Source organism: Canis lupus, chromosome 17 (genome assembly GCF_048164855.1).
Source record: "Canis lupus baileyi chromosome 17, mCanLup2.hap1, whole genome shotgun sequence".
NCBI classification, from domain to species: Eukaryota; Metazoa; Chordata; class Mammalia; order Carnivora; family Canidae; genus Canis; species Canis lupus.
The window spans coordinates 30,316,361-30,342,094 of record NC_132854.1 but is presented as its reverse complement, the minus strand read 5'-3'; the positions used below and the strand labels follow the sequence as shown (position 1 = coordinate 30,342,094).

Sequence of the window (25,734 nt, the reverse complement as noted above, 5' to 3'; positions counted from 1 at the left end):
TCAATGGAATACTGTGGGGGGCAGGTGAAAAATTTTGGCAAATCATTACATAGTTCCTGATTTTTAAAAAAACTTAATATTGCCCTAATGTTATGATTTTATTTAGAGGGTAAATAGGAATCTGAGCCATATAGTGATGATTTGTATGGAGGTCAAAATTTGTACTTTTTAAAATTATGGACAAAGACTGGTATTTATTTTTCTCAAAACTTAATAGCAAAATTCATCTTGAGCATATATATCTTTTAAATAAATTCTTAGTTGATTTAATTGTATTTTTACTTATCATTTTGTTTTGTTTTGTTTTTCGTTTTTAAGTTCCAAAGACCTTGATAACCTCATCAAAGTGGTTCCACAAACAGGAAAAAGTGTGCAAGGGTAAGATTTGATATGCTTCTTGTTTTTTTGTTTCACACATACCCATGCTTAAAAATATAATTAAAATAACATTTTAGCAGACTGACACTGAACTCCAATAAAAGCCAGGTGACCTCCATGACATCATATCTAAAATATTGAAGATTTTGGTCAACTGATTCTTAGTATAATGGGGGTAACCTTTGGTTAATTAGATGCACAGTTGATTTCCAAGAATGACAAGACACTTTATTCATTGATTTCTTTATTTTTCTTAAGCAGAATATGGCACAGGAGTGGGGAAAAAGAATTGGATGATAGACCATAGATGTGGGTCTAGGCCTTGGCCCTGCCCTCACTAACGGTGCAAAATGAGATTGGCCACTTCTATTTGGGCTTCAGTTTCCTTGTCCTCTAATAAGGAACTTGGACCAGGTGCTGTCTTGTCATTTCAATGAAAATTCAATTTACTAAATGCCAATACAATGGTTGGTATCATGGAAAGAGCAAGTGCTCTTGAGTTAGAGCACTTTGGTTTCACTTAATCTTTGTATGTCTCAGTTTTTCCCTTTGAGAAAATGGGATGATAAAACTTCCTATATTGACTGATTAATGTGAGGATTCAATTATATAAATCATGTAAATCACTTGAACAGTGCCGGCACATCATGAATTTTCTAAAACCACTGGTTATTGTTTATTTCTATGCAGCAGTAGTTAGGTCCAAAAATATATATTCCATAGCACTGAAAAACTCCAGTCCTCTGAGATGATTTCTGTATTCCTAAATATTTTATAATAGAATATTTTATAAAAATGTTTCTTGGTTTTAATAAATATTTGCAACCATGTGTTGTAAATCAACCACTGATCTGATCATTTTTTCCATGTTTTAAAGGGGTCAAAGTCTTGACAGCCTCATCCAAGTAGCTCCTGAAACAAACAGAACTAACCAAAGGTGAGGTTCATGGAACTCTTTTATCTATTTTTTTTCTATTTAACTTAAAAAATGTAATTCATTTTTCTACCATTGAGACAGCCAGTGATGGACTCAAAATCAACAGCTTTGTGTCAGAAACCTAGTGTTCAAGGCCTTGCTCAGGGCTCCTGGGCCATGGGCTTTAATGGAAGATAAAGAATTCCTTAAAATATTTCTTACTAGTATGGGATTTGTATTCCCTGCTTGGGATTTCAACATAATTCTATTTCAGGATAATAGTTCAACATGATAGGATGCAGTAATTTACATGAAAGGAAATACACATGATAAGATTAGTTTACAAGTTAATTCTAAAGATTCCTTAAGTGATACAAACCTTTCTGGCCTTTTTTCTCTTCAAGATATATAACATTTTGTCCAGTAATACAGTATATCAAATTAGGCAACTTGTTTAGGCCTTTGGGGTTAGTGTTGGTATGAGAACCCATTGTGATAATAGAAATGTCTCTTTAGAGTTATAATTGCCTATCGGGATATTTAGAATAAAAGCAATTCATATAATCCAAAAGTCTTGCTTGCTCTGATTTAGCCTTGCATGAAATGCAATTCTGAAGTGGTTTAATTGATATCTGAGAGTAGCCTCAGTGCTACACATTCACATTATATATATTGCCCCATACCTTGGAATCAGGAAATAATTCTGTTTTTTTAAAGTTCCAGGTTTTTTTGCTTTGTTTGCTTGTTTTTGTTTTATTTTTTTGGAGGGTAGGGAAATGAGGCATACATAGAAATGATAAAAATTTTTTTTATTTTTCTCTTGTTCATTACAACCTCCCCAAATATCCTACATGCTAATTCAACAATAAAATATAATATGGAAAATAAAAAGCTTAAGAGCAATTTAAATGTGAAGTTGTCTTGAAAGAAACAAGAATAAAATTAAATTCTCATATATACATAATTGTGTAAGAAATGAATTCATAGCCACCTGCTTTTCCATAGGACTAAAAAGAATTCAAGTAATGATGAAGTTTTAAATTAGCAATTTCATAATTTAATATTACAGTTGAAAAAATGTACAAATTATTATTGATTTTAGTTTATGGTGAAAAGCATGGTGCAAATAGAAGGAATTACCGTGAACACAGAAAAAGGATGATAGTGGGAAGGAGCATGAGAATTAGGGTCCAGTTGCTATAATTCCAAATCTGATTCATCCTTGGTCACTTCTTGGTCACCCAAAGAGGGTCTTAACTTCCATGAAGCTCAATTTCTTATTTATAAGGGGAGGATGGTAGTCTCTACCTCAGTAAGCTAGTTATTTTGAGGATTTTTAAAGACTTTGTAAAGTAGAAACTTGATAAACTTGTTACTTTTTATCTAGCATCCCATTGTATGATTCACAGGTGTCAAAAGAAAAAATGTCAGTCATAAAATTTGCAGATTTCCAGCTGAATTTGAACTTTTATTTTGTCTTAGCAGGAAGGAAGGTCTAGATGAACTTATTAATATAAGCCCCAAAGCTGTCAAAAACATGGCTGGGTAAGAGATGTTATTTGTTTGTCCTGTTTTGGTTTTATCCTCTTTAAGAAATACAAATACAATATGAATACAAATGATTTACAGTCATTCCATGGGCAAAATGAATATAGGTCTGAAAAAGCTGTCACAATTTTTATATGTTCTTGGAAATAAATATCTATTTATTACTAGCAAGAAAGAACAATAGTTAGAGAAAATAATATGATGGTGACTTCACTTTTTTTGACCTCAAATAAAGCAATTGAAGAGAATGATTGGGGTAGGAACATAGCTACTCTATGTGCTATATTTTATTTTTTTCTTTGAAGTATTGATGTTAATACCTTTGTCTCTCAAAATGATGAAAATTTATTAATGACAGTTATTTTTTTAAAAGACATAGAACACTTCATTAGATTCATCATCAACAATACCATGTATTTCATTTTTGAAGAGTGTTCTCTGGTAGTCAGTGGAAATTTTAGGAGGTTTGTTGTTTCTCAGATGGTTTGATGCTCCCAGCAAAGGTATGGCTCTCTGGCTATATGAAGATTTTTATACTGTTACACACTACTCCATATGTGTGTGTATATATATATATTTACATATTTTGATATATTTATATGTATATATAATCTCTTAAGAATGTTCTCATGATTTCCCTATAGAGTTTAGTTGGTACATATAAAATTGCAAAAAATTAAAGATAAAGAAAGGACTCAGAGAACTCCCGTCCTGTTAGTAGGAACAATTTTGAAAACCCCTGTTCCAGTCAAACCTATTCCATTTTCAGAAGAGGAAACAGACTCACAAAGGTTAAGTGATCTGACCAGGGTCAGAGAGAAAACTGATAGAAGACTGGTACTAGCTCTCTGATCTGTTAGGCAGTGAATAATTACCCACCTACTGGGTTTGAAGCTTACAACTAGGTATCATTAGTTGCACATTAGGTATAATTATAGGCCATGGACGCCAAAAAGAGAATTCGGTAGACATACTCAATCTTATTAACAGCGGGCAATTATCATAGATTAAAGCTAATTATGTACTGGGGGCACAGAGATATTACTCCAAGAGAATAATAGGTTGTCAATTTAGTATATTACATTTTGGAACACTCATGTTCTGCTTGCTGAATATAGAATGCATTGTCAGTACATTGCATTTAAAAAAAGAGACATTGAATATCAAATTTAATAAACATGACAGGCATTCAAGTTCATATTCATAGATTCCTAGGAGTACAAGATGTTAGATGGGCAGATTCTTAGAAATGATCCAATCTCCTCATTTTACAGATGAGAATACTAAGGCCAGGGGGAAAAAATCTCATAGTCTCTTGTGAGTTTTTCTAACTCCCAGAACAACTCCTGGTCTTGAAATCACAGCACACAAACTTCGATCTTAAAGCAAATGAAAGGTAATTAAGTACCTCCAGAAATAGTGGAGGCTTGTAAAGCTAGGATTGTTGCTTTTGTCATGCGACAGCCAGGAGGTGTCATTTACTGCTCTACAGGGTCACTTGAAATATTACTTCATAGGTGACAGTGGCACAAACGTGCAAATGCCTGCAAAACTTTACAGCTCTTAAACTACAGGGATGAAATAAGAACTAAAAACTGTAGTATATCTCTTCTCTACATCCTTAAAGCAAAACAAATGAAAGCAGTAACTGGAGGAGAAAGAATGTTGGGACCCTGGGTGGCTCAGTTGGTTAAGCATCTGCCTTTAAATGGTGTCATGATCCCAGAGTCCTGGGATCCAGCCTCACATAGGGTTCTCCGCTCAGCGAAGAGCCTACTTCTCCCTCTGCCCCTCCCCCTGCTCGTGCTCTCTTTATCTCTCAAATAAATAAAATTTAAAAAGAAAGAATGATACATTTTTCTTGGGTAAGCTTTAGATATAAAATTCCTGTGTTTGCAGGGATCCAGGACCTTAAAAAGTTCTATAAATTTGTTATATTCAATTCATTGAGATAAACTGCATGATGCTATCAATCAAGGTAATTCAGAACTGATACTGAGATCCTTGTTTTGTTAAAATACCGTGTTGTCTTTTTAGGAGTAATGGTAGAACATAGCATACATTTATATATTTTCTAAGCTAGGATTTCTCAAACGGTGGGTCAAAACCCATTAAAGGGTCTTGTCATTAATGCAGTGAGTGGCAATCAGCATTTTTGCCAATTAAATAAAATTAATTAAATAGAATGGAAAATATGAGTGTTCTTATGTAGTAAAGGTATTATTTGATGAAATCTGTGTGTTTGTCTGTCTGAAAAGAGAGTATTGGGCTGTGGTATAAAATGTTCCAGGCTGTTGGATAAATCAGATTTTCTGTGCTCAGAAGAGTGAAAATAGAAGTTCTTATGGTTGTGTTAGTAGCTTACTCTAATTTTGTTGGTACATGAATATTACATGTAGTTACACTAAGAAATATTGTGATTAATGTATATGTTAAAAGGCTGTGAACTTTGCATATATTATCTCCTCCACAAAGTTTTATTCTTTGTACTTTTTCTTCTACTATATGAAATTAACCTCACTTTATTTTATTGTAATTCTAGTGTAATTAGCATACAGTGTTATATTAGTTTAAGGTGTACAATAACCTCACTTTAGATGTTATTGTCTTTTAGGCATGGTTGAGCTTTATAACAGATTTTTGCAATCAATTCATGCAAGGAAATTATATTTTGAATAGCTCTCATATGTTAATCATTCCTTTAATAGTATTTGTAGACACCAATTGGTTATTCTTTTAAAGAGTTTATTTATTTATTCATGGGAGACAGACAGAGAGAGGCAGAGACATCGGCAGAGGGAGAAGCAGACTCCCTGTGGGGAGCCCAATGCAGGACCCTGGGATCATGCCCTGAGCCAAAGGCAGATGTTTAACCACTGAGCCACCCAGGTGCCCCAACAATTGATTATCTTTAATTGCAAATACTATTATTGAAGATAATTCAAAACACTGAAAATTCAATTAGTGGCTTTCTGTCTACCATGGAGATCTGAGAACAATGATGGAAAGGAGAAACTGAGTAAAGCTAGGACCTAGGAAGCACATTCTATGGAAGTATTAGGGCTAAGGGAGGGAAATGCAGACCTTTTATTAGAACATTTTGGAGATGAAGCTCTAAATGGAGTTCTTAACCCTTTTTCAATCTTTCTGATGGGTAAAATGTCTCTTATTTTTATATAAGGAAAAAGGTCTGCTTTGGGGGTGGGGGGAGCCAGGCAGGTTGTTATCCAAGATGGTACTGAAAGCAGGTGTTCTCAGTCCTGCAATTTCTTGCCATGACAGGCTATCTTATTTCTTTGAATAAACATTAAAAAGGGATTTAAAAGGACACTGAGGGGATCCCTGGGTGGCTCAGCAGTTTAGTGCCTGCCTTTGACCGAGGGTGTGATCCTGGAGTGCCGGATCGGGTCCCGCAACAGGCTCCCTGCATGGAGCCTGCTTCTCCCTCTGCCTATGTCTCTGCCTCTCTCTCTCTCTCTCTCTCATGAATGAATAAATAAAATCTTTTAAAAAATAACTAAAAGGATACTGAAAAATCATCACTTGCTAGTCCTCTAAACAAGGTATTACACAGAGGCAGTGAATGGCAGCAAACTATGTAGGAAAAAATATTGTTCATGACTGAGGAAAGAAACTGGTAGGGCTTCCAATAGGAAGCGGACAATCTTCAGAGTGTGTAAGTCATTTGACCATTAACAGCTGAGTTTCATTCAGTTTTTAGTCATTGGAAAGGAAATCACTACTTTGATGGATTGCTGGAATTCTCATTGCCAAGCCTTATGCTAAGTATAATCCCAGTTTTAGAGTTTATTAAAAAAAAATCCTCAGTTGGTGAATATAATCTTAAGAATAACAAGGACATTAAAATCAGCCTATGTCTTCATAATGTTAAAACACTTCAGAGTGCAAAGTTGTTAATCACCAGATGTTTGCTGTGAATGCCTGCCAGCGTGCCCTCGTAGATGTGTTCTGGTTATGAAGGATGTAAAGTCAGAGCAGCTTCACTTCTAATCCAGCATAATTTGTCCCCGCTAAATTAGCTAGAAAGCTTATTTCAAGGCTGTTCTATGCCAAACCATCAGGTATCATACTAAATGATAAGATAGCTAATCCTTTCTTCTAATTCCAGCGACTTGAATCCACATTATCTCTAATACAAGCTGCTTTAATTTGTTTTGTTTTGATTTGTTTTTACTAAAAGAAATCAAGATCTTGATAAGCTCATCAGAGTGAATCCTGAAACTCTCACCAGCAACCAGAGGTAATAGAACTATATTAGTTTTTGTGCTTTGGTCAGTAAGAATGTTTTGTTTTATTATTATTTCAAGCAGATTTATAACCTTAATGCTCTGCCAAAAGAACTTCATTAACCTGATCTCTTTTTATTTTTCTATTTAAAGAAACCAGGATCTGGATAACCTCATCAAAGTGAAACCTGCAGTGACCAGAAGCAGTCAGAGGTAATCAGATAAAAGCAATCACTTCATGTTTTCATCTGTCTATTGCCCCTGGGTGGAGTGGATTTATAATGTTGCTTTATCAACCTAACATAACCAAAAACCTATCACTAATCTGAATTTTTTTTTTCTTTTGAACAGTGAAGGCTTGGACAATCTCATTAAAGTGAAATCTTCAGCTCTCCAAGACACTGAGCGGTAAATGACTTGGCCTAACTATCTTGATGTGTTCTCAAGGTTCTAGTTAGGAGTTTTCTTTCCTTTTCTCTCAAAGAAGCCTTTTATTTTTCTTTAGTGTTCAAATGAAGACAGAATTAACTCATGTGTCTCCTGTCAGCAAGGAAACGTTGCACTCTTTTGGTTTTGCTGTTTCTGTTTGTGTGTTTTTATCACTGTGGTGCTGGGGTATTCAGGGTAGGGAGGCACAAAGGCACTTGAAGAGCCATCCCTATTGAGAGTAGCATTTATTGAGCACCTCTCATGTGACTGGCAATTTCTATACATTTTCTCCTTAAAATTACCCCATGAAAAATATATTCACACACCCTATTTTATAGAAGAGGAAACCATAGCTCAAGGCATTAAATGACCTTATTAAGAGAGAAAACATCCTAGATGTGAACTCAAGCCCTGCTGATGTCACCTCCTAGAAGAAACACAAAAAAATCTATGGCTAAAATGGTTCAGACTCTTTCCATCCTTAGTACTCTTCACAGTCTCTTCCCTTCTAAGTCTCCCTCCCACCCTGCAGCCAGAGGACTACAATTAGAAACATTTATTCTAGAAAATTATCACTAAAGTGGCAGGGAGGAGAGAAAATAGTTGTCTCCTGGAGACAGCAGACTTTAGGTGTTGGCCCTGCCACTGAGACTTGTATGGAAATATTTTTGTTAAATAAAACCATTTCTTCACAGTGGTTTTGGTTAGGACAGATTTTTCTTTTCATTGCTAACAGTTTTAGGAGGTTCTCTGCCATGTTGGAAGTGGTCAGGTTTACTAACCACACGCAGAATCAATAATAGTGGTTACTGTAGCCGACTCCTCTCTCTTAGCTGATTCTATGAGATGTACTTCTGTCTCTGTCTCTGTCTCTCTCTCTCTCACACACACACATGCACACACACACACACACACACACTTCCCCTTTTTCTCACTTTCTCTTCCTGCCCTCCCTCCCTCTGGCAAATGTGCTTTGTCGACAATGGTTACTTCCTCATAAGTGTTTTTTTTTTTTTTTGCCAGTTGTTTATTTGAAAACACTAATTTTATATAAAGGTAGTTTGTATTTCAGCAGCTTCTAAAACAATTTCCATAGAAAGAAGACACATTCCTTATGTGAGTGCTATTACTAACAAAAAGTAAATTTGAAAATAGTGGCCATTATGTTGCTTTCAGACGGCAGCTTGATCCATGAATCTAACCTAAGTAATATCTGACTGTTCTTTAGGAGTGACACCAGATGTAATGATAATCAACCAGGTTGTTCAAGAATTAGAGCAGAATACACAAACAGGAAGCGGTTTATTTGAAAACAGTGACTTAATTCAATTGGCTCAGCTACCTGTAACTAAAACATATCCACCCTGCCCCCTTAATTTTAACAGGGAAAAAGAGGGGGCATTTTATCGTGTCTCCCCAAGGAATAACAGCCATAGGCACTTTTACATCCCATTCAATATGATAGGAGCACCAATTATTTAATAGTAGAATAGTAGTGAATCAGAGTCCTTTTATTGTGACTTTGCTGACATTTCCAGTAGTTGTGCATTTGATTCACAGTTAGGGGTAGAATAAACTCTGGTCATCGATCAGAGTATAAGCAGGTGTCCCTGAACTCCTTATAGTGACACAACAACCTGAACAAATGAAGATGTGCACAGAAATTTCACTTTATTCAGGGAGAAACCACATGGCTTTTAGCAGTGATAGCGTCACATTTTTGTGAACAAACATAAAAGGAAGATATTCAATTATCCGTAGTCTATAAACTGCTGTTTCCAAATGAAGATTGAAAAGCAGCAAGTGCTACTTAGGCATTTAAAGTTAGAAAAGGCATCCTTCATCTGAAGTAGAAAAACTGTTCTATTTGTATTATTATACACATAATAATTTAAGGGCTTCCTATTTGTTAATATCTATACCTCCAGGTTTTAGTATTCCTTTTTTTGTAAGTTACTTCAATTTATTAAATGTTTTCTTTTAGTTCTTCAAATGTACTCCAGTTGCTTTTTTTTTTTTTACTTGAACCTCACAAGCATTTCAAGCTTTTTTTTTTTGTATATTTTTTTATTGGAGTTCAGTTTGCCAACATATAGCATAACACCCAATGCTCATCCTGTCAAGTGCCCCCCTCAGTGCCCGTCACCCAGTCACCCCCACCTCCCGCCCACCTCCCTTTCCACTACCCCTTGTTCGTTTCCCAGAGTTAGGTGTCTCTCATGTTCTGTCACCCTCACTGATATTTTAACTCATTTTCTCTCCTTTCCCCTTTATTCCCTTTCACTATTTTTTATATTCCCCAAATGAATGAGACCATATAATGTTTGTCCTTCTCCGATTGACTTACTTCACTCAGCATAATACCCTCCAGTTCCATCCACGTTGAAGCAAATGGTGGGTATTTGTCGTTTCTAATGGCTGAGGAATATTCCATTGTATACAAAGACTGCAGCTTCTTTATCCATTCATCTTTCGATGGACACCGAAGCTCCTTCCACAGTTTGGCTATTGTCGCTATAAACTTTGGGGTGCAGGTGTCCTGGCGTTTCACTGCTTCTGTATCTTTGTGGTAAATCCCCAGCAGCACAAATGCTGGGTTGTAGGGTAGTGCTATTTTTAACTCTTTGAGGAACCTGCACACAGTTTTCCGGAGTGGCTGTACCAGTTCACATTCCCACCAACAGTACAAGAGGGTTCCCTTTTCTCCGCATCCTCTCCAACATTTGTGGTTTCCTGCCTTGTTAATTTTCACCATTCTCACTGGTGTGAGGTGGTATCTCATTGTGGTTTTGATTTGTATTTCCCTAAGGGCAAGTGATGCAGAGCTTTTCTCATGTGCTTGTTGGCCATGTCTATGTCTTCTTCTGTGAGATTTCTGTTCATGTGTTTTGCCCATTTCATGATTGGTTTGTTTCTTTGCTGTTGAGTTTAATAAGTTCTTTATAGATCTTAGATACTAGCCCTTTATCTGACATGTCATTTGCAAATATCTTCTCCCATTCTGTAGGTTGTCTTTTAATTTTGTTGACTGTTTCTTTTGCTGTGCAGAAGCTTTTTATCTTGATGAAGTCCCAATAGTTCATTTTTGCTTTTGTTTCCCTTGCCTTCATAGATGTATCTTGCAAGAAGTTGCTGTGGCCAAGTTCAAAAAGGGTGTTGCCTGTGTTCTCCTCTAGAATTTTGATGGATTCTTGTCTCACATTTAGATCCTTCATCCATTTTGAGTTTATCTTTGTGTATGGTGTAAGAGAATGGTCTAGTTTCATTCTTCTGCACGTGGCTGTCCAATTTTCCCAGCACCATTTATTGAAGAGACTGTCCTTTTTCCAGTGGATAGTCTTTCCTGCTTTGTTGAATATTAGTTGGCCATAGAGTTGAGGGCCCACTTCTGGATTCTCTATTCTGTTCCATTGATCTATGTGTCTGTTTTTGTGCCAGTACCACACTGTCTTGATGATCACAGCTTTGTAGTACAACTTGAAATCTGGCATTGTGATGCCCCTGGCTCTGGTTTTCTTTTTCAATATTCCCCTGGCTATTTGGGGTCTTTTCTGATTCCACACAAATCTTAAGATTATTTGTTCCAACTCTCTGAAGAGAGTCCATGATATTTTGATAGGGATTGCATTAAATGTGTAAATTGCCTCCTCCTCAATTTCTTTCAGAAGTGTTCCATAGTTTTTAGGGTACAGATCCTTTACCTCTTTGGTTAGGTTTATTTCTAGAGATCTTATGCTTTTGGGTGCAATTATAAATGGGATTGACTTCTTAATTTCTCTTTCTTCAGTTTCATTGTTAATGTATAGAAATGCCACTGATTTCTGGACATTGATTTTGTATCCTGCCACACTGCCAGATTGCTGTATGAGTTCTAGCAATCTTGGGGTGGAGTCTTTTGGGCTTTCTATGTACAGTATCATGTCATCTGCAAAGAGGGAGAGTTTGACTTCTTCTTTGCCAATTTGAATGCATTTTATTTGTTTTTGTTGCCTGATTGCTGAGGCTGGGACTTCTAGTACTATGTTGAATAGCAGTGGTGAGAGTGGACATCCCTGTCGTATTCCTGATCTTAGAGGAAAGGCTCTCAGTGTCTCCCCATTGAGAATGATATTTGCTGTGGGCTTTTCATAGATGGCTTTTAAGATGCTGAGGAATGTTCCCTCTATCCCTACACTCTGAAGAGTTTTGATCAGGAATGAAAGCTGTATTTTGTCAAATGCTTTCTCTGCATCTATTGAGAAGATCATAGGGTTCTTGTTTTTTCTCTTGTTGATATGATCTATCACGTTGATTGCTTTATGAGTATTGAACCAGCCTTGTATCCTGGGGACAAATCCCCCATGGTCATGGTGAATAATCTTAATGTACTGTTAGATCCTATTGGCTAGTGTCTTGTTAAGAATTTTTGCATCTGTGTTCATCAGCGATATTGGTCTATAATTCTCCTTTTTGGTGGGGTCTTTGTCTGGTTTTGGAATTCAGGTGATGCTGGCCTCAGAATGAGTTTGGAAGTACTCCATCTCTTTCTATCTTTCCAAACAACTTTAGTAGATTAGGTATAGTTTCTTCTTTAAACGTTTTAGAATTCCCCTGGGAAGCCATCTGGCCCTGGACTTTTGTGTCTTGGGAGGTTTTTTTTTTTTTTTTTTTTTTTATTTGGGAGGTTTTTGATGACTGCTTCAATTTCCTCCCTGGTTATTGGCCTGTTCAGGTTTTCTATTTCTTCCTGATCCAGTTTTGGTAGTTTGTGGTTTTCCGGAAATGCGTCCATTTCTTCTAGATTGCCTAATTGATTGGCATATAGCTGCTCATAATATGTTTTTAAAATTGTTTTGTATTTCCTTGGTATTGGTTGTGATCTCTCCTTTTTTTTTTAAGATTTTATTCATGAGAGACACACACATAGAGAGAGGCAGAGATACAGGCAGAGGGAGAAGCAGGCTCTATGCAGGGAGCCTGATGCGGGACTCGATCCCAGGACTCTAGGATCACACCCTCGGTCAAAGGCAGTTGCTAAACTGCTGAGCCACCCAAGGATCCCCCAATCTTTACTTTTTCACTTGTGATTTTATTAATTTGAGTCTTTTCTCTTTTGTTTTTAATAAGGCTGGCTAATGGTTTATCTATCTTATTCTTTCAGAGAACCAACTCCTGGTTGTGTTGATCTGTTCCACAGTTCTGGTCTCTATTTCATTGAGTTCTGCTCGAATCTTTATTAACTCTCTTTTTCTGCTTGGTGTAGGTTTTATTTGCTGTTGTTTCTCTAGTTCCTTTAGGTGCAAGGTTAGCTTGTGTATTTGAGGGGTTTTTTTTTCAATTTTTTGAGGGATGCTTGTATTGCGATGTATTTCCCTCTTAGGACTGCTTTTGCTGTATCCCAAAGACTTTGAATGGTTGTATCTTCATCCTCATTAGTTTCCATGAATCTTTTTAATTCTTCTCTAATTTCCTGGTTGACCCTTTCATCTTTTAGCAGGATGCTCTTTAACCTCCATGTGTTTGGGTTTCTTCCAAATTTCTTCTTGTGATTGAGTTCAAGTTTCAAAGTATTATGGTCTGAAAATATGCAGGGGACAATCCCAATCTTTTGGTATTGGTTGAGACCTGATTTGTGACCCAATATGTGGTCTATTTTGGAGAAAGTTCCATTGGCAATTGAGAAGAAAATTCAGTTGCATTTGGATATAAAGTTCTGTAAATATCTGTGAAATGCATCTGGTGCAATGTATCATTTAAAGCTGTTGTTTTGGGCAGCCGGGGTGGTTCAGCAGTTTAGTGCCGCCTTCAGCCCAGGGCCTGATACTGGAGACCCAGGATCAAGTCCCATGTTGGGCTCCCTGCATGGAACGTGATTCTCCCACTGCCTGTGTCTCTGCCTCTCTCTCTCTTTGTGTGTCTCCCATGAAATCTTAAAAAAAAAACAAAACTGTTGTTTCTTTGGAAATGTTGTGCTTAGAATATCTGTCATTTGCAGGATGTGCTGTGTTGAAGTCTCCCAGTATTAGTGTATTATTATCTAAGTATGTCTTAACTTTGGTTATTAATTGATTGATATACTTGGCAGCTCCCACATTAGGGGCATAAATATTCATGATTGTTAGGTCCTCTTGTTGAGTAGATCCTTTAAGTATATATAGTGTCCCTCTTCATCTCTTACTATAGTCTTTGGGATAAACTTTAATTTATCTGATATGAGGATTGCTACCCCTGCTTTCTTTTGAGGATGATTTGAATGGAAAATTGTTCTCCAACCTTTCATTTTCAGGCTGTAGGTGTCCTTAGGTCTAAAATGAGTCTCTTTTAGATGGCAAATAGATGGGTCTTGCTTTTTTATCCAGTCTGAAACCCTGCCTCTTTTGATGGGATCATTAAGCCCATTCACACTGAGTTACTATTGAAAGATATGAATTTAGTGTTATTGTAATACCTATTCAGTCCCTGTTTTTGTGGATTATTTCTTTGGGCGTCCTCTTTCTTTTACAGATTCCCCCTTAATATTTCTTGCAGAGCTGGTAGGGTGGTCATATATTCTTTCAGTTTCTGCCTATCTTGGAAACTCTTTGTCTCTCCTCCTATTCTGAATGAGAGCCTTGCTGAATAGAGTATTCTTGGTTGCATGTTCTTCTCATTTAAGATCCTGAATATATCCTGCCAGCCCTTTCTGGCCTGCCAGGTCTCTCTGGAGAGGTCTGCTGTTAATCTAATATTTCTTCCCATATAACTTAGGGATCTCTTGTCTCTTGCTGCTTTAAGGATCTTCTCTTCATCTTTGGAATTTGCAAGTTTCACTATTAAATGTTGAGGTGTTGAATGGTTTTTACTGATTTTGTGGGGGGACCTCTCTATCTCCTGGATCTGAATGCCTGTTTTTCTCCCCAAATTAGGAAAGTTCTCAGCTATGATTTGTTCAAATATGCTTTCTGGTCCTCTGTCCCTCTCAGCACCCTTGGGAACCCCCATTAAACATAAATTTTTCCTTCTGAGGCTGTCATTTATTTCCCTTAACTTTTCCTCATGGTCTTTTAACTGTTTTTCTTCTTTTTCCTCAGTTTCCTTCCTTGCCATCAACTTGTCTTCTATGTCACTCACTCTTTCTTCTACCTCATTGACCCTCGTCGTTAGGACCTCCAGTTTGGATTGCATCTCATTTAATTGATTTTTAATTTCAGCCTGATTAGATCTAAATTCTGCAGTCATGAAGTCTCTTGAATCCTTTATGCTTTTTTCCCAGTAGCTTTATAATTGTGCTTCTGAATTGGCTTTCTGACATCGAACTGTAATCCAAATTCTGTAATTCTGTGGCAGAGAGTACTGTTTCTGATTCTTTCTTTTGTGGTGAGTTCTTTCCAGTCATTTTGCTCAGTGCAGAGTGGCTAAAAACGAGTTGTACTTATTAGAAACGCAAACTCTTCTCTCTGTAGCATTCCAGCTGCTCTCTCTTTAAATCTCAGGTCGAATTTTTAGGTTTTCCGGATGATTTGAAAGTTATCTAGGTAAGTTGGTGGGGACAGGTGACTTGGGAACCCTGCTCCTCCACCATCTTGCCCTGCCTCCAGGGTTTAGTATTCCAACAGAGAAGTTCTTCCTAACTTCTTGATACAGATTTCTCATATTTCTGCTCAAGAAAGAAAGCTGTGGGGCGGGGGTGGTAATCTTGAACCTTCCAGTTCTTCATTCTTCACATAATCAGTAGGTCACTTTGGATGCTTCTATCTCAGGAACTAAGACACTTCATCTTTCCTGATACTACCATAACCGGATTACAGTTCAGTCTCCTAAATGGTCCTTTTGCTGCCAGTCTTGCCTTCTGCTCTTCAATCCACTGGCCACACTGTGGAGTGATCTTCCTAAAACACAAATCTGATCACCTCATTCTGATTAAATTTTCCAGTGGTTTCCCATCACCAATGGACAATGGCCATACTCTAACCTGGTTTCCAAAGCCTACTTTATCCTTCCTCCAAAGGCTTTCCAACCCTTACCCCCATCATGCTCCCCACACAAACAAATTCCACCCATCTTTCATCTGTATTGCATTGATAACTTCTACTTATTCCTTAGGTCTCAAAATGGGTGTCTCTTACTTAGCTCTGAGAGGCCCCCTGGACCCACCCCATCCATGTCAGTGCTTCTTCTAGATAAACTCTCTAACCTTCCTGTCCCATAGCATTTGTCTTCTAGAGGGAATTATTATTATTATTATTATTTTTATTTATTCATGAGACACACAGAGAGAGAGAGAGAGAGAGAGAGAAAGAGAGAGAGGCAGAGACACAGGCAGAGGGAGAAGCAGACTCCATGCAAGGAGCCCAACACAGGACTCGATCCCAGGTTTCCAGGATCACGCCCTGGGCCAAAGGCAGGCACTAAACCACTGAACCACCCAGGGATCCCCAGGAATTATTATTTAATCATCTCTCCCCAACTATAATATTTTTGAGGGTAAGGATTGGGTCTCTCTTATTCAATTCTTTATTTACAATGCAAAGCACAATGCCTGGAACATATTAGGTTCTTAAGAAATACTTTGTGAATTAAAGGTTAAAATCCCCAACTAATCACAGACCTTTTATCATCCAGCTATGTAAAGCTTATTGCTTTCTAGTTCCAACATTCTGATCTCTCCATGAGTGAAACCAGACTGAAGAAATCTGATATGTTACGATAGGTCTGCTTGCTTAAGCCAATGACTATCTCTTGCTCATGACATAATCTCAATCAACCGTGGTGAATTAGAGCCACTAAAATTATTGGTTACATCTTATATTTAAAATACCTAAATTGTCCAATTTCTCTACGGATCAATTAATTTCTTTAATATAAAATATTTAAGACTCTTTCATTGAAAAGAACTATGAAGATATATACATCTGGGCCCATTTTGCCATGTCAACAGAGCTGAAGAATTATATGTTATCTCACTGTATTCTAGAGTCCTTTCAGAGAGACAAATATTACTTTTGAACTAAAGCTTAATGCCTAAGATATAGTTCTTGGCACAAAAGAAGTGCCATAGTAAATTTTTTATATGGAGGCTCTTACTTTTGCAAATATGTTTGATACTCTACAAAAGCAATTTAAGTAAGCTGTAGAGAGAGAAACATATTGCAGCTTTTAATAAATACCTCCCACACCCTCATGAAAGAAGAAGAGCAGTGGTGAGTGAGCTGTTAACTTTCTCTCATGCAGAATTTATCTTGAGAAAAGTTGTATAATAGCAGACATAGTAATACCTATTTTTTTCTTAATCTTCTCTGTAAGGGAGTGTTATATGCCTTAATGGGACAGTAGAAAATAAATTACACTACTATAGCAAGGATAAATGCTAACATTCAAAATTTGTGCTGTGACTCTACACAACAGATGACTCATTCCCCCTCCCCCCAAATTTTGAAATCTACATTTAAAAAATCATTTTTATTTGCAAAGGTTACAAAATTTCTTTTTTCATTTCTCGCTGTGTCCACAGAGAACTGGTGACTTTACTTGGAGCTAATTCCAAATTCTCATAAATATTTAGTCATAAAGTCTTCCTTTCACTGCAACTGCCATGGAATCAAGCTTTTGCCCCACCCTTCTGCACATAGCTGGGCTTCTATAAAAATCGACTTGTCACACTTTGACTCACAGTGTTTCATTTTCCTCCACAGTGTAAAAGACACCATGCAATAGATGTGTTCTTAATTAAAGAGTGAAAATTTATTTTTATATACTTTGTCTTAGAAAGTTTATGGGCAATCTGAAGTTCTTTTATTGGATCTTCAGATCTAGCTGGTGACATCAATCAAGGTAAACAACCAAAGCAAATAATTTTGTGATTTTCATAGTCTGGAACTTTTCATTTTGCTTTAAATATTAGTATAGATTATTCAGAGTAAAATCTCATAATACACTCCATCAAACTTGATATGTGATGCTATTTAATAGAAACACCAAAAATTTTATGAAACCACTAATAATATGGCTTATTCGATGATTCATAATTACATCACTTTCAGAATATGCTTCTTTGAAGGCATGCATAGGTTCCAATTTTGAGTTACCTATTTGTAGTTAGTAAATTTGTTAGATTCTGGCTTCTTAATCTTCAGGTCCAAACTCATTTCTGCTCTCCTTCATGATAGCTGGAATCCAAAAAGGCTTGGGTCCTGGGACAGGGGTAGGAGGATATGCAAAGATCCAGTGTCTGCAGCAGCCAGGAATGAACAGAAAGTACCAGCAGAAGTGAGGATGTCCAGGATCAGACCAAAAAACTAAATGTAATCTTGTTGTGAGGGTAAAAGGAGATCTTTATTAGTTTTCTAGTACTGCCATAACAAGTACCACAGAGTGATTGACTGAAAATAGAATTTATTTTCTCACAATTCTAGAGGCTAGAAGTCCAAGAATAAGATATCTGTAGGGTTGGCTCCTTCTGAAGATTAAGAAGAATCTACTCCAGGTTTCTCTCCTTGGGTTGTAGAAGATTGCCTTCACCCATATATCTTCATGTTGTCTTTCATCTATGTGTGTCTTAGTCCAAATTTCCTCTTCTTGTAAAGATACCAGTCAAATTGGATTAGGGCCCACACCAATGACCTCATTTGAACTTGACTACTTGTGTGAAGACCCTATCTCTAAATAAGGTCACACTTTGACCATTAACATTAGGACTTCAACATATGATTTTGGGGGGGACACAATTTGACCTGTAACAATGTCCCAAAACAAGGAAAAAAAGCAAGAGTTGAAAGCTGTAAAAAAAAATATGTAATTCAGAGGTGAAGTAAGGCAGGTTCCAGGTGACTGACACCAATGGAGATAAAATATCCATCACTGCCTTTAGTGATCTTTTTCTAGAAGGTCATGGTACACACTATATGCACCTAGATGTGGTAGAGCTGACTACCTTAAAGGTTCAGGGTCTAATGTCTTCCTCGTGAGGGCCCCTTTAATATCTTTTCCCAGAGCTAGGTAAGGTACTTAAAAATTTCCCCTAGAGAAGTAGAAAGAGAGAATTTAAATTTAATTTCACAAATATGTGTGGAGCAGCCTCTGTATACAAGGCCATATAAGGCCATGGTAAGGGGACTCTACTCTCAAGTTGTAGCAAAAACCACCAGTGTCAAAAAAAAAAAAAAAAAAAGAGAAAACCACCAGTGTCCTTAAAAAATGGCACTCAGCTCATCCTAGGTTAGCAGTGGAAGGAGATTCATTTACTGGGACAAAATTCATTTACTGGGACAAAATTCTAATTCCTCCAAGATACACATGTTTTGGTGATCTCTCACTATTTACCGCTGCCAACCATCCTAGTTTGGCACTCCTAGAAAACTGGGCTATATAATATCACATCTCTTAATTATATTTCATTACACCCAAGTATTTAGTGAAGTATTATTTTAAAATGATAAAAGGAGGGATCCCTGGGTGGCGCAGCGGTTTGGCGCCTGCCTTTGGCCCAGGGCGCGGTCCTGGAGACCCGGGATCGAATCCCACGTCGGGCTCCCAGTGCATGGAGCCTGCTTCTCCCTCTGCCTGTGTCTCTGCCTCTCTCTCTCTCTCTCACTGTGTGCCTATCATAAATAAATAAAAATTTAAAAAAAAAATAAAATGATAAAAGGGAATCACTTAATGCCAGATTATTAAAATAGTACAGTGGCCCCTGAGGCCAAGAAGGTAGCTCTAATAATTAGCAAAGGACCATCAGGGGTTCAGCAAAAGCCTTCTGTCTCCATTTCTAATTTGAATGATGTGATCTGGGAGCTTTCCTTACATAGTTCTAGCAGTTATGTTGAGGGAGTCAGTTCTGAAGTTTACATCATTCAGACTGAAGAATCAAATGATTGTGACACTTCTGAGCTACTTCTGAAATCTTCTGCTTTTTACATGTATTAATTAGCATATTTTCCCTACTGTAACTTACATTAAAAAATAATCTAATTTCTACATTTTCAAAATTATGCAACTAGTATTTTAAATGTGAAGTTTAAGTGTAGCTATGGAAAGCTGGCTAATTTGCAGATTTATCTGGTTTGGATGGTTATATAAAAAGAGTATTAAATCTTGTTACACTACAAGAACTTTTTATAGAATTTTTCATACTTATCAATACTAATTTTGTGAGAGTCAATACTTTGATTCCATGTATAATAACCTTATTTAAACCTACTATTCACAATCATAAGAAGAGAGATTTATGAAAACTAGAGCTAATGCCAAAGGTAAAAAGAAAAATTAGAGCAGAAATAAGAATGAAAAGGTAGCCTGTCAAAATACTGGAATCAATAGTGCCTACTGCTGCATCATTGAACTTCTAGTAACTTCATTTATTTATGCTTATTCAGTTCACCCACAACTGGGGTCATTGTGCCATGAATTTAATTTATATTAGCTCATTCATTCTCACCACAACCTTATGAAATTAGATATTATTAGCCCAGTTTACAAAAGAAAAATTAGGAAGTTTGATTAACTTGCCCAAGGAAATAGGGGAAGAGATGACTTCATCGTTTTGACTCCTAACCAAGGCTCCTAGTCAGTCAAGTTCATGACAAAATCTTTTCCAAACTCATGGGGAAAAAAAACAAGAACCACCAGAGTTACAAACAAATATATAAATAAATAATGTATGAATAACATACGAGAGGACACTGTATATCATGAAAGTGTAACAAATCATTATTGCAGCTCAAAATTCAGTCAGTCAAGTTCATGACAAAGGCTTTTCTAAACTCATGGTGGAAAAAAACAAGAACCACTAGAGTTACAACCAAATATATAAATAAATAATATATGAGTAACATATGAGAGGACACTGTATATCATGAAAAGTGTATCAAATCATTACTGCAGCTCAAAATTCAAGAATCTATTTGTCCCATTTATCTTCCACATTGTGACTTGTTTATTCAAATTTTGGGTTTCATGTTTCTGTGATCTACAAAGCTGGAATGAAGTCTCTAATTAAATATCCAAGAATTGATTTCAGATGGGCAGGTGGCTTGGCCTCAAATCTTGACTCTTTTACAAATTAGTTAATTGACCTTGGAAAATTCACTTAGCTTTCCTGAGTCCCAGATGCTGTCCTGCAGGATTTTGTGAGATCTGAATGAGATAATCCATGTGAAAATACATAATACTTTGTGACACAAAGTTAGTAATCATTAAATTTTAATTGAATGGGACTATAAATCGGTTATTTTCAGACCAGGTTTCTTAAAATTTCCAAATATTAGTTCTATATTTCTCTCTCACACATAATCCATGCTCTTATATTTGAGCTGTATAGATCAAATAGATCAATGTCAGATTTCCAATGTCCCATATAATACATATATATGTATACATATTAATTATATATATTTTTTCTTCCATAGAGACCAAGACCTGAAAAATGTAATTGAAATAAATTCTAATGTGCCTAAAAATAAAAATGAAAGGTAAGACTTATTATAATTTATTATTTTGTTATCAATCCCATCTAAGCCTACCTAAATTATATAATCTTAGAAGATTTACTGAGAAGTTGAATTGTATTATGGTATTTAGATATAAATACTATTGAAATACAAAAATCAATATATGGGGTACTTAAGAGTTGAGCAAAGTTAACAAAAATGGAAAAAATTAACAAAATTCAAATTCTGTTGGATTTCTGACTGAGGACCTTCTATTCAAAAGCTTTGTGTGAAAGGCATCATGGAAATTTAAGGCTGTGCACTCGGGCTGTGAAGATTTATTTTTACTTATTGTTGCTTAGTAGTTTTCCAGTGGTGCAGAAAGCACTCTGGGAATCTCTTCCTTGGATACCTAGTACTAAAAGAATGCACAAATTCATCACAACTACAAAACAGGACCTACTTTTGAAATTTCTTTTCCCCATGGAGTATAACAGCATTAAAATTGTTGTACTTTCTTTTACAAGGAAAGTTGGGATAGAGTTATATACGTCATTGTTGTTACAGACTTTTAAGAAAGAATTAAACATTTTTTCCCCTGTTTTGCAATCTCTCTCTACATATGGGGGACCCAAAAACAATAGGTTTCTTTTTTTTTACCTTCATAAGGTGCAGTTGTCTTTTCTATTGAAAATTTTGTTACGTAAAGAAATGATATTGTCAATATTATGTGTGGACAATGGAAAAGCAGGCAGAGAGCTGGATCACTTTTTCCCCATAATGTCTACAAAAGACTCTTATATCTAATAGGTAGTTTCTTTCTGTTCCCTCAATTCCCTAACTTGTCTTCTGACTTCTCTTCTTGTGATCACATGAAAGCCTTTGATAAAATGAAGGAGGGAAAATTTTCAATAGGATCCATTTATCTTTGAAAAACATCCACTATTTCGGGAATAGGACTGGGCTTACAGTTAACCAGTCTTACTGAAGTATTATCTGGATGTGATCAAGGTAAAAAAATTACAAGTAAATGATTATTACATATGGTTAAGGAACTTCTCATTTAACATGATGTGACAGATGCTCCAGTTTCAGTGTGGCTTTTATTGGAAAGATAATGAAAAAATGGAATTTTATCGAAATTCAGGAACAGGAATGGCAGCATAGCTGGAAGGCTGCTCCCTCTTGGCCAGACGACATTCCATCAGGAATCCCTGGATACCGTTAACCCTAGTTCTTTGTCATTATTGTAACTCAGCTACTCCCTGAGTATTGGCTCCTCCCTATTTTTCTCCCACTCTTCCTTCTGCCTGTTGGCTTCTTTATTTTCTATATCTGTTTGATAACCGAGATTCTTTGCTGCCTTCCAGTTTCTGGCTCTTCATACCTTGAGTTTACTCTAACTCCCCATGATCTTTCTGGTTTCCTAATGCTAAGCAGTGTGGGTGTGGCCATCTGCATTGAAAATAGTGTGTAAATGGAAAACACCATGGTTGACAATAAAGTGCACAGTCTCCTTTTCCTTTCTGCAAATTCATATGTGTCTCCTGCCTGAGATAATCCAACTATGACATAAACTTTCACGGATGCACCCACTCTTTCCCCTGGGAGACAGGAATCATCCCATTTGGTTACTACATCTAGAGGCCTTAATCACCATCACTACAAGGCCATTTATTGATCATTCTCCTTCAGTCCTATCACAGTCCTGCCTGTGTATGAGAAATCATAGGTTCTGCCATTGAAACATTAAATAGAAAATGTAACCACCACCCTGGCACTGACACAACAACTGTAATAAAAATTTTCACCTGGAAAAGAGTAGAAAAAAGAAGTCTCTGGACCCAACTTTTGTGCCCATGTATTCTGGCTGCAAAAAGGACTGTCAAAATGGGTGACTGGGTAAATATTTAACAGAAAGAAAATTGAGAAAACTCACAGAAAGTAAGAGACTTGACTAAGTGTGGAAGGTTAGTAAATCAGAGATGAATGAACCCAAGTGTTCTGGCAGCAAGTCCTCTTTTATTTTTTTACAGTAGCATACTTCTTTTTAAAGATTTTATTTATTTATTCATTAGAGACACACACACACAGAGGCAAAGACATAGGCAGAAAGAGAAGCAGGCTCTGTGCAGGGAGCCCGATATGGGACTCGATTCCGGGACTCCAGGATCACGCTCTGAGCGGAAGGCAGATGCTTAACCACTGAGCCACCCAGGCGTCCCATACAGTAGAGTACTTTTTAAAAAATATATTTAAAATTTGAAATTTCTTACAAGAGTTCAAGACATTTTATAGAGGTAAACACTAACACATATAACACAAAATAGTGGGCTCTTAATATGATTTTATTCTTAATGCAAAAGAGATTCATAAAGTTTGCAATGGTATTGATGTTTATCAGCTGAAACTGTTTTATGGTGTTAAATGTCAGGTTGTTCAGGGTAAATTAGTAAGACAATGGAAATCTAAATAAGAGTCCTGGGCCAATCTACTAAACTGAGACTTGATTCATTTTATGAATGCGTTCCCTTTGTATAGTAATAGAATGTCCAAATAAATATATGTTTCTGATCAGTATATTCATGGAATTGTGCAACCATCACCACAACCCATTTTAGAATATATTTATCACCTCAGAAAGAAACCCCATTCCATTAGCGGTCACACATTTTCTCCCCAACCCCTCAGCCCTAGGTGACTGCTAATCTATTTTTTTGTCTCTATGAATTGCCTATTCTGAACATTTCATATAAATGGAATCGTACACTATGTGGTCCTTTATGAGTGGTTTCTTTCAATTTGCATAATATTTTCATGATTCATCTGTATTACAGTGCGTATCAGTATTTTATTTCTTTCTATTCCCAAATGATATTTATTCTGTTGTATGGCTAAACAGCATTTTGTTTATTCATCAATTGATGGGTATTTGAACCATTTTTGACTTTTGGATTGTATTTAACTATTAGGAAAAATGCTGTATATATAAGATTTTGTGTGGGATATATTTTCATTTCTCTTGGGTATACACCTAGGACTGGAAATGCTGGATTGTGTAGTAACTCTATGTTTATTTTATTAAAAAAATGTTTTTTAATTTATTTATGATAGACACACAGTGAGAGAGAGAGAGGCAGAGACATAGGCAGAGGGAGAAGCAGGCTCCACGCACCAGGAGCCCGACGTGAGATTCGATCCCAGGTCTCCAGGATCGCGCCCTGGGCCAAAGACAGGCGCTAAGCCGCTGTGCCACCCCGAGATCCCCGTAACTCTGTGTTTAACCATCTAAGGAACTACCAGACTGTTTTTAGAGCAGCTGTACCATTTTATACTCTCACTGGTGATGTATGATGGTTCCGGATAGGTAAATTTTCAAGGTGAATTTCCACTGCAGGAAATATTTCCTCAAGAGTAATTTCATTAGAAATTTTATAAGATCCTACACAGTGTTTGAGTTTATATTTTGTAGAGTTGTTATTTAGTAAGAAACAAAACTATGACCATTAATTGGAAGTTATAATTCAACAATTTGTTTCGATGAAGAATAACTTCCTTTTTTATTGTGTTGTTTTTTTTGTTATTATTGTTTTTTCAAAGATTTTATTTATTTATTCATGAGAGATATACAGAGAGAGACAGAGACACAGGCAGAGGGAGAAGCAGGCTTCCTGTGGGGAGCTCGATGCAGGACTTGATGCCAGGACCCCGGGATCACAACCCGAGCTAAAGGCAGACGCTAACCACTGAGATACCCAGGTGCCCCTGAAGAGTAACGTCTTAACCATAAAACTGTTAAACAACAAACATTGTGAATCATGAGTTATCCTTTATAAGGATTACTCAAGGTATATGAGAGGAATACTTGGGCAGAGTTTCCTTGATTGCACCAGTTCCTAAACTTTAGTGTATGTTACAGCCACCTGCTGACCCAGGGATCACACTCTGAGAACCAGTGCTCTCTTGGGTAAAAAGTTGGGCTGCCCAACCTCTAAGGTGATGGTTTGTAACCTTAATTTGCATATGAGACTTACTGGAGAGGCTTAAAGGAATCCTAGTGCCCAAGCTATAATTCAAGCTAATTAAACCAGAATATCTGGATATGGGACCCAGTAGCATTATAAAAAAAATACTGCAGGTTATTTCACTGGTGGCCAAAGTATTTTCTAACTATTTCTATGGTTCTAAATAATAAAAAAAAAAATCTTTACCACTTATTGGCATCAAGATAGAATTTCCTGTATCACCATCTCATGAAGAGCAAAGAAAAACTTAGTAAACTATCACAGACCCTAGGAGACTAAAAAGACATGATGATTATGTGGAAGATATGTACTGGTTCGGATTCTGGAATGGAGAAAGGACATCAGTGGAAAACCTGATAAAATACAAATGAAGTCTGTAGTTTAGTTAATAGTACTGTACCAATGTTGATTCTTTAGTTTTGAAAAACATACCACGGTTATGTAAGATATTAGTGTTAGGAGAAGCTGGGTGAAGGGTAGACACAAATTTTCCACACTCTTTGCAATTTTTCCATATATTTAAAACTACTCTAAAATAAAAGTTCTATTTTTTTTAATTTCTCATCTTCCAAACCTCCTGAATGGAGCAAAATCCATCAAATAGTTTATTGTTCCATATTTCAAATTTGTTTAGTACTATTTGTTTTTTTTTTTTTTTTTTTTTACTATTTGGTTTTTATTCACAGTTATAAAAATTAAATCTTCATGAAGGCGAAGTCATTAATCTCATTATAAACACAACTAGGAATGCTACTTGTATTATTACTCTGTCTGGGTTGCCATAATAAAATACCACAGACCAGGGGGCTTAA

General features: G+C 36.5%; 1 protein-coding gene and 1 long non-coding RNA gene across 14 annotated transcripts in view; one reads left to right on the top strand and one right to left on the bottom strand.

The window, feature by feature from the left end:
• Window positions 1–25,734, bottom strand: part of LOC140607997 (uncharacterized) — a 67,326-nt gene that overhangs the window by 1,581 nt on the left and 40,011 nt on the right. The window lies entirely within an intron of this gene.
• SCEL (sciellin) overlaps window positions 1–25,734 on the top strand; it is a 163,731-nt gene that overhangs the window by 125,067 nt on the left and 12,930 nt on the right. For 12 of the 13 annotated variants that reach the window (XM_072782701.1, XM_072782712.1, XM_072782708.1 and 9 more), the window contains 7 exons: window positions 319–378; window positions 1,256–1,315; window positions 2,777–2,839; window positions 7,044–7,103; window positions 7,243–7,302; window positions 7,441–7,497; window positions 20,877–20,939. In XM_072782701.1, coding sequence (XP_072638802.1) covers window positions 319–378; window positions 1,256–1,315; window positions 2,777–2,839; window positions 7,044–7,103; window positions 7,243–7,302; window positions 7,441–7,497; window positions 20,877–20,939 — 423 coding nt within the window. The remainder of the gene's footprint in view (window positions 1–318; window positions 379–1,255; window positions 1,316–2,776; window positions 2,840–7,043; window positions 7,104–7,242; window positions 7,303–7,440; window positions 7,498–20,876; window positions 20,940–25,734) is intronic. The other variant, XM_072782698.1, reaches the window with a different exon arrangement.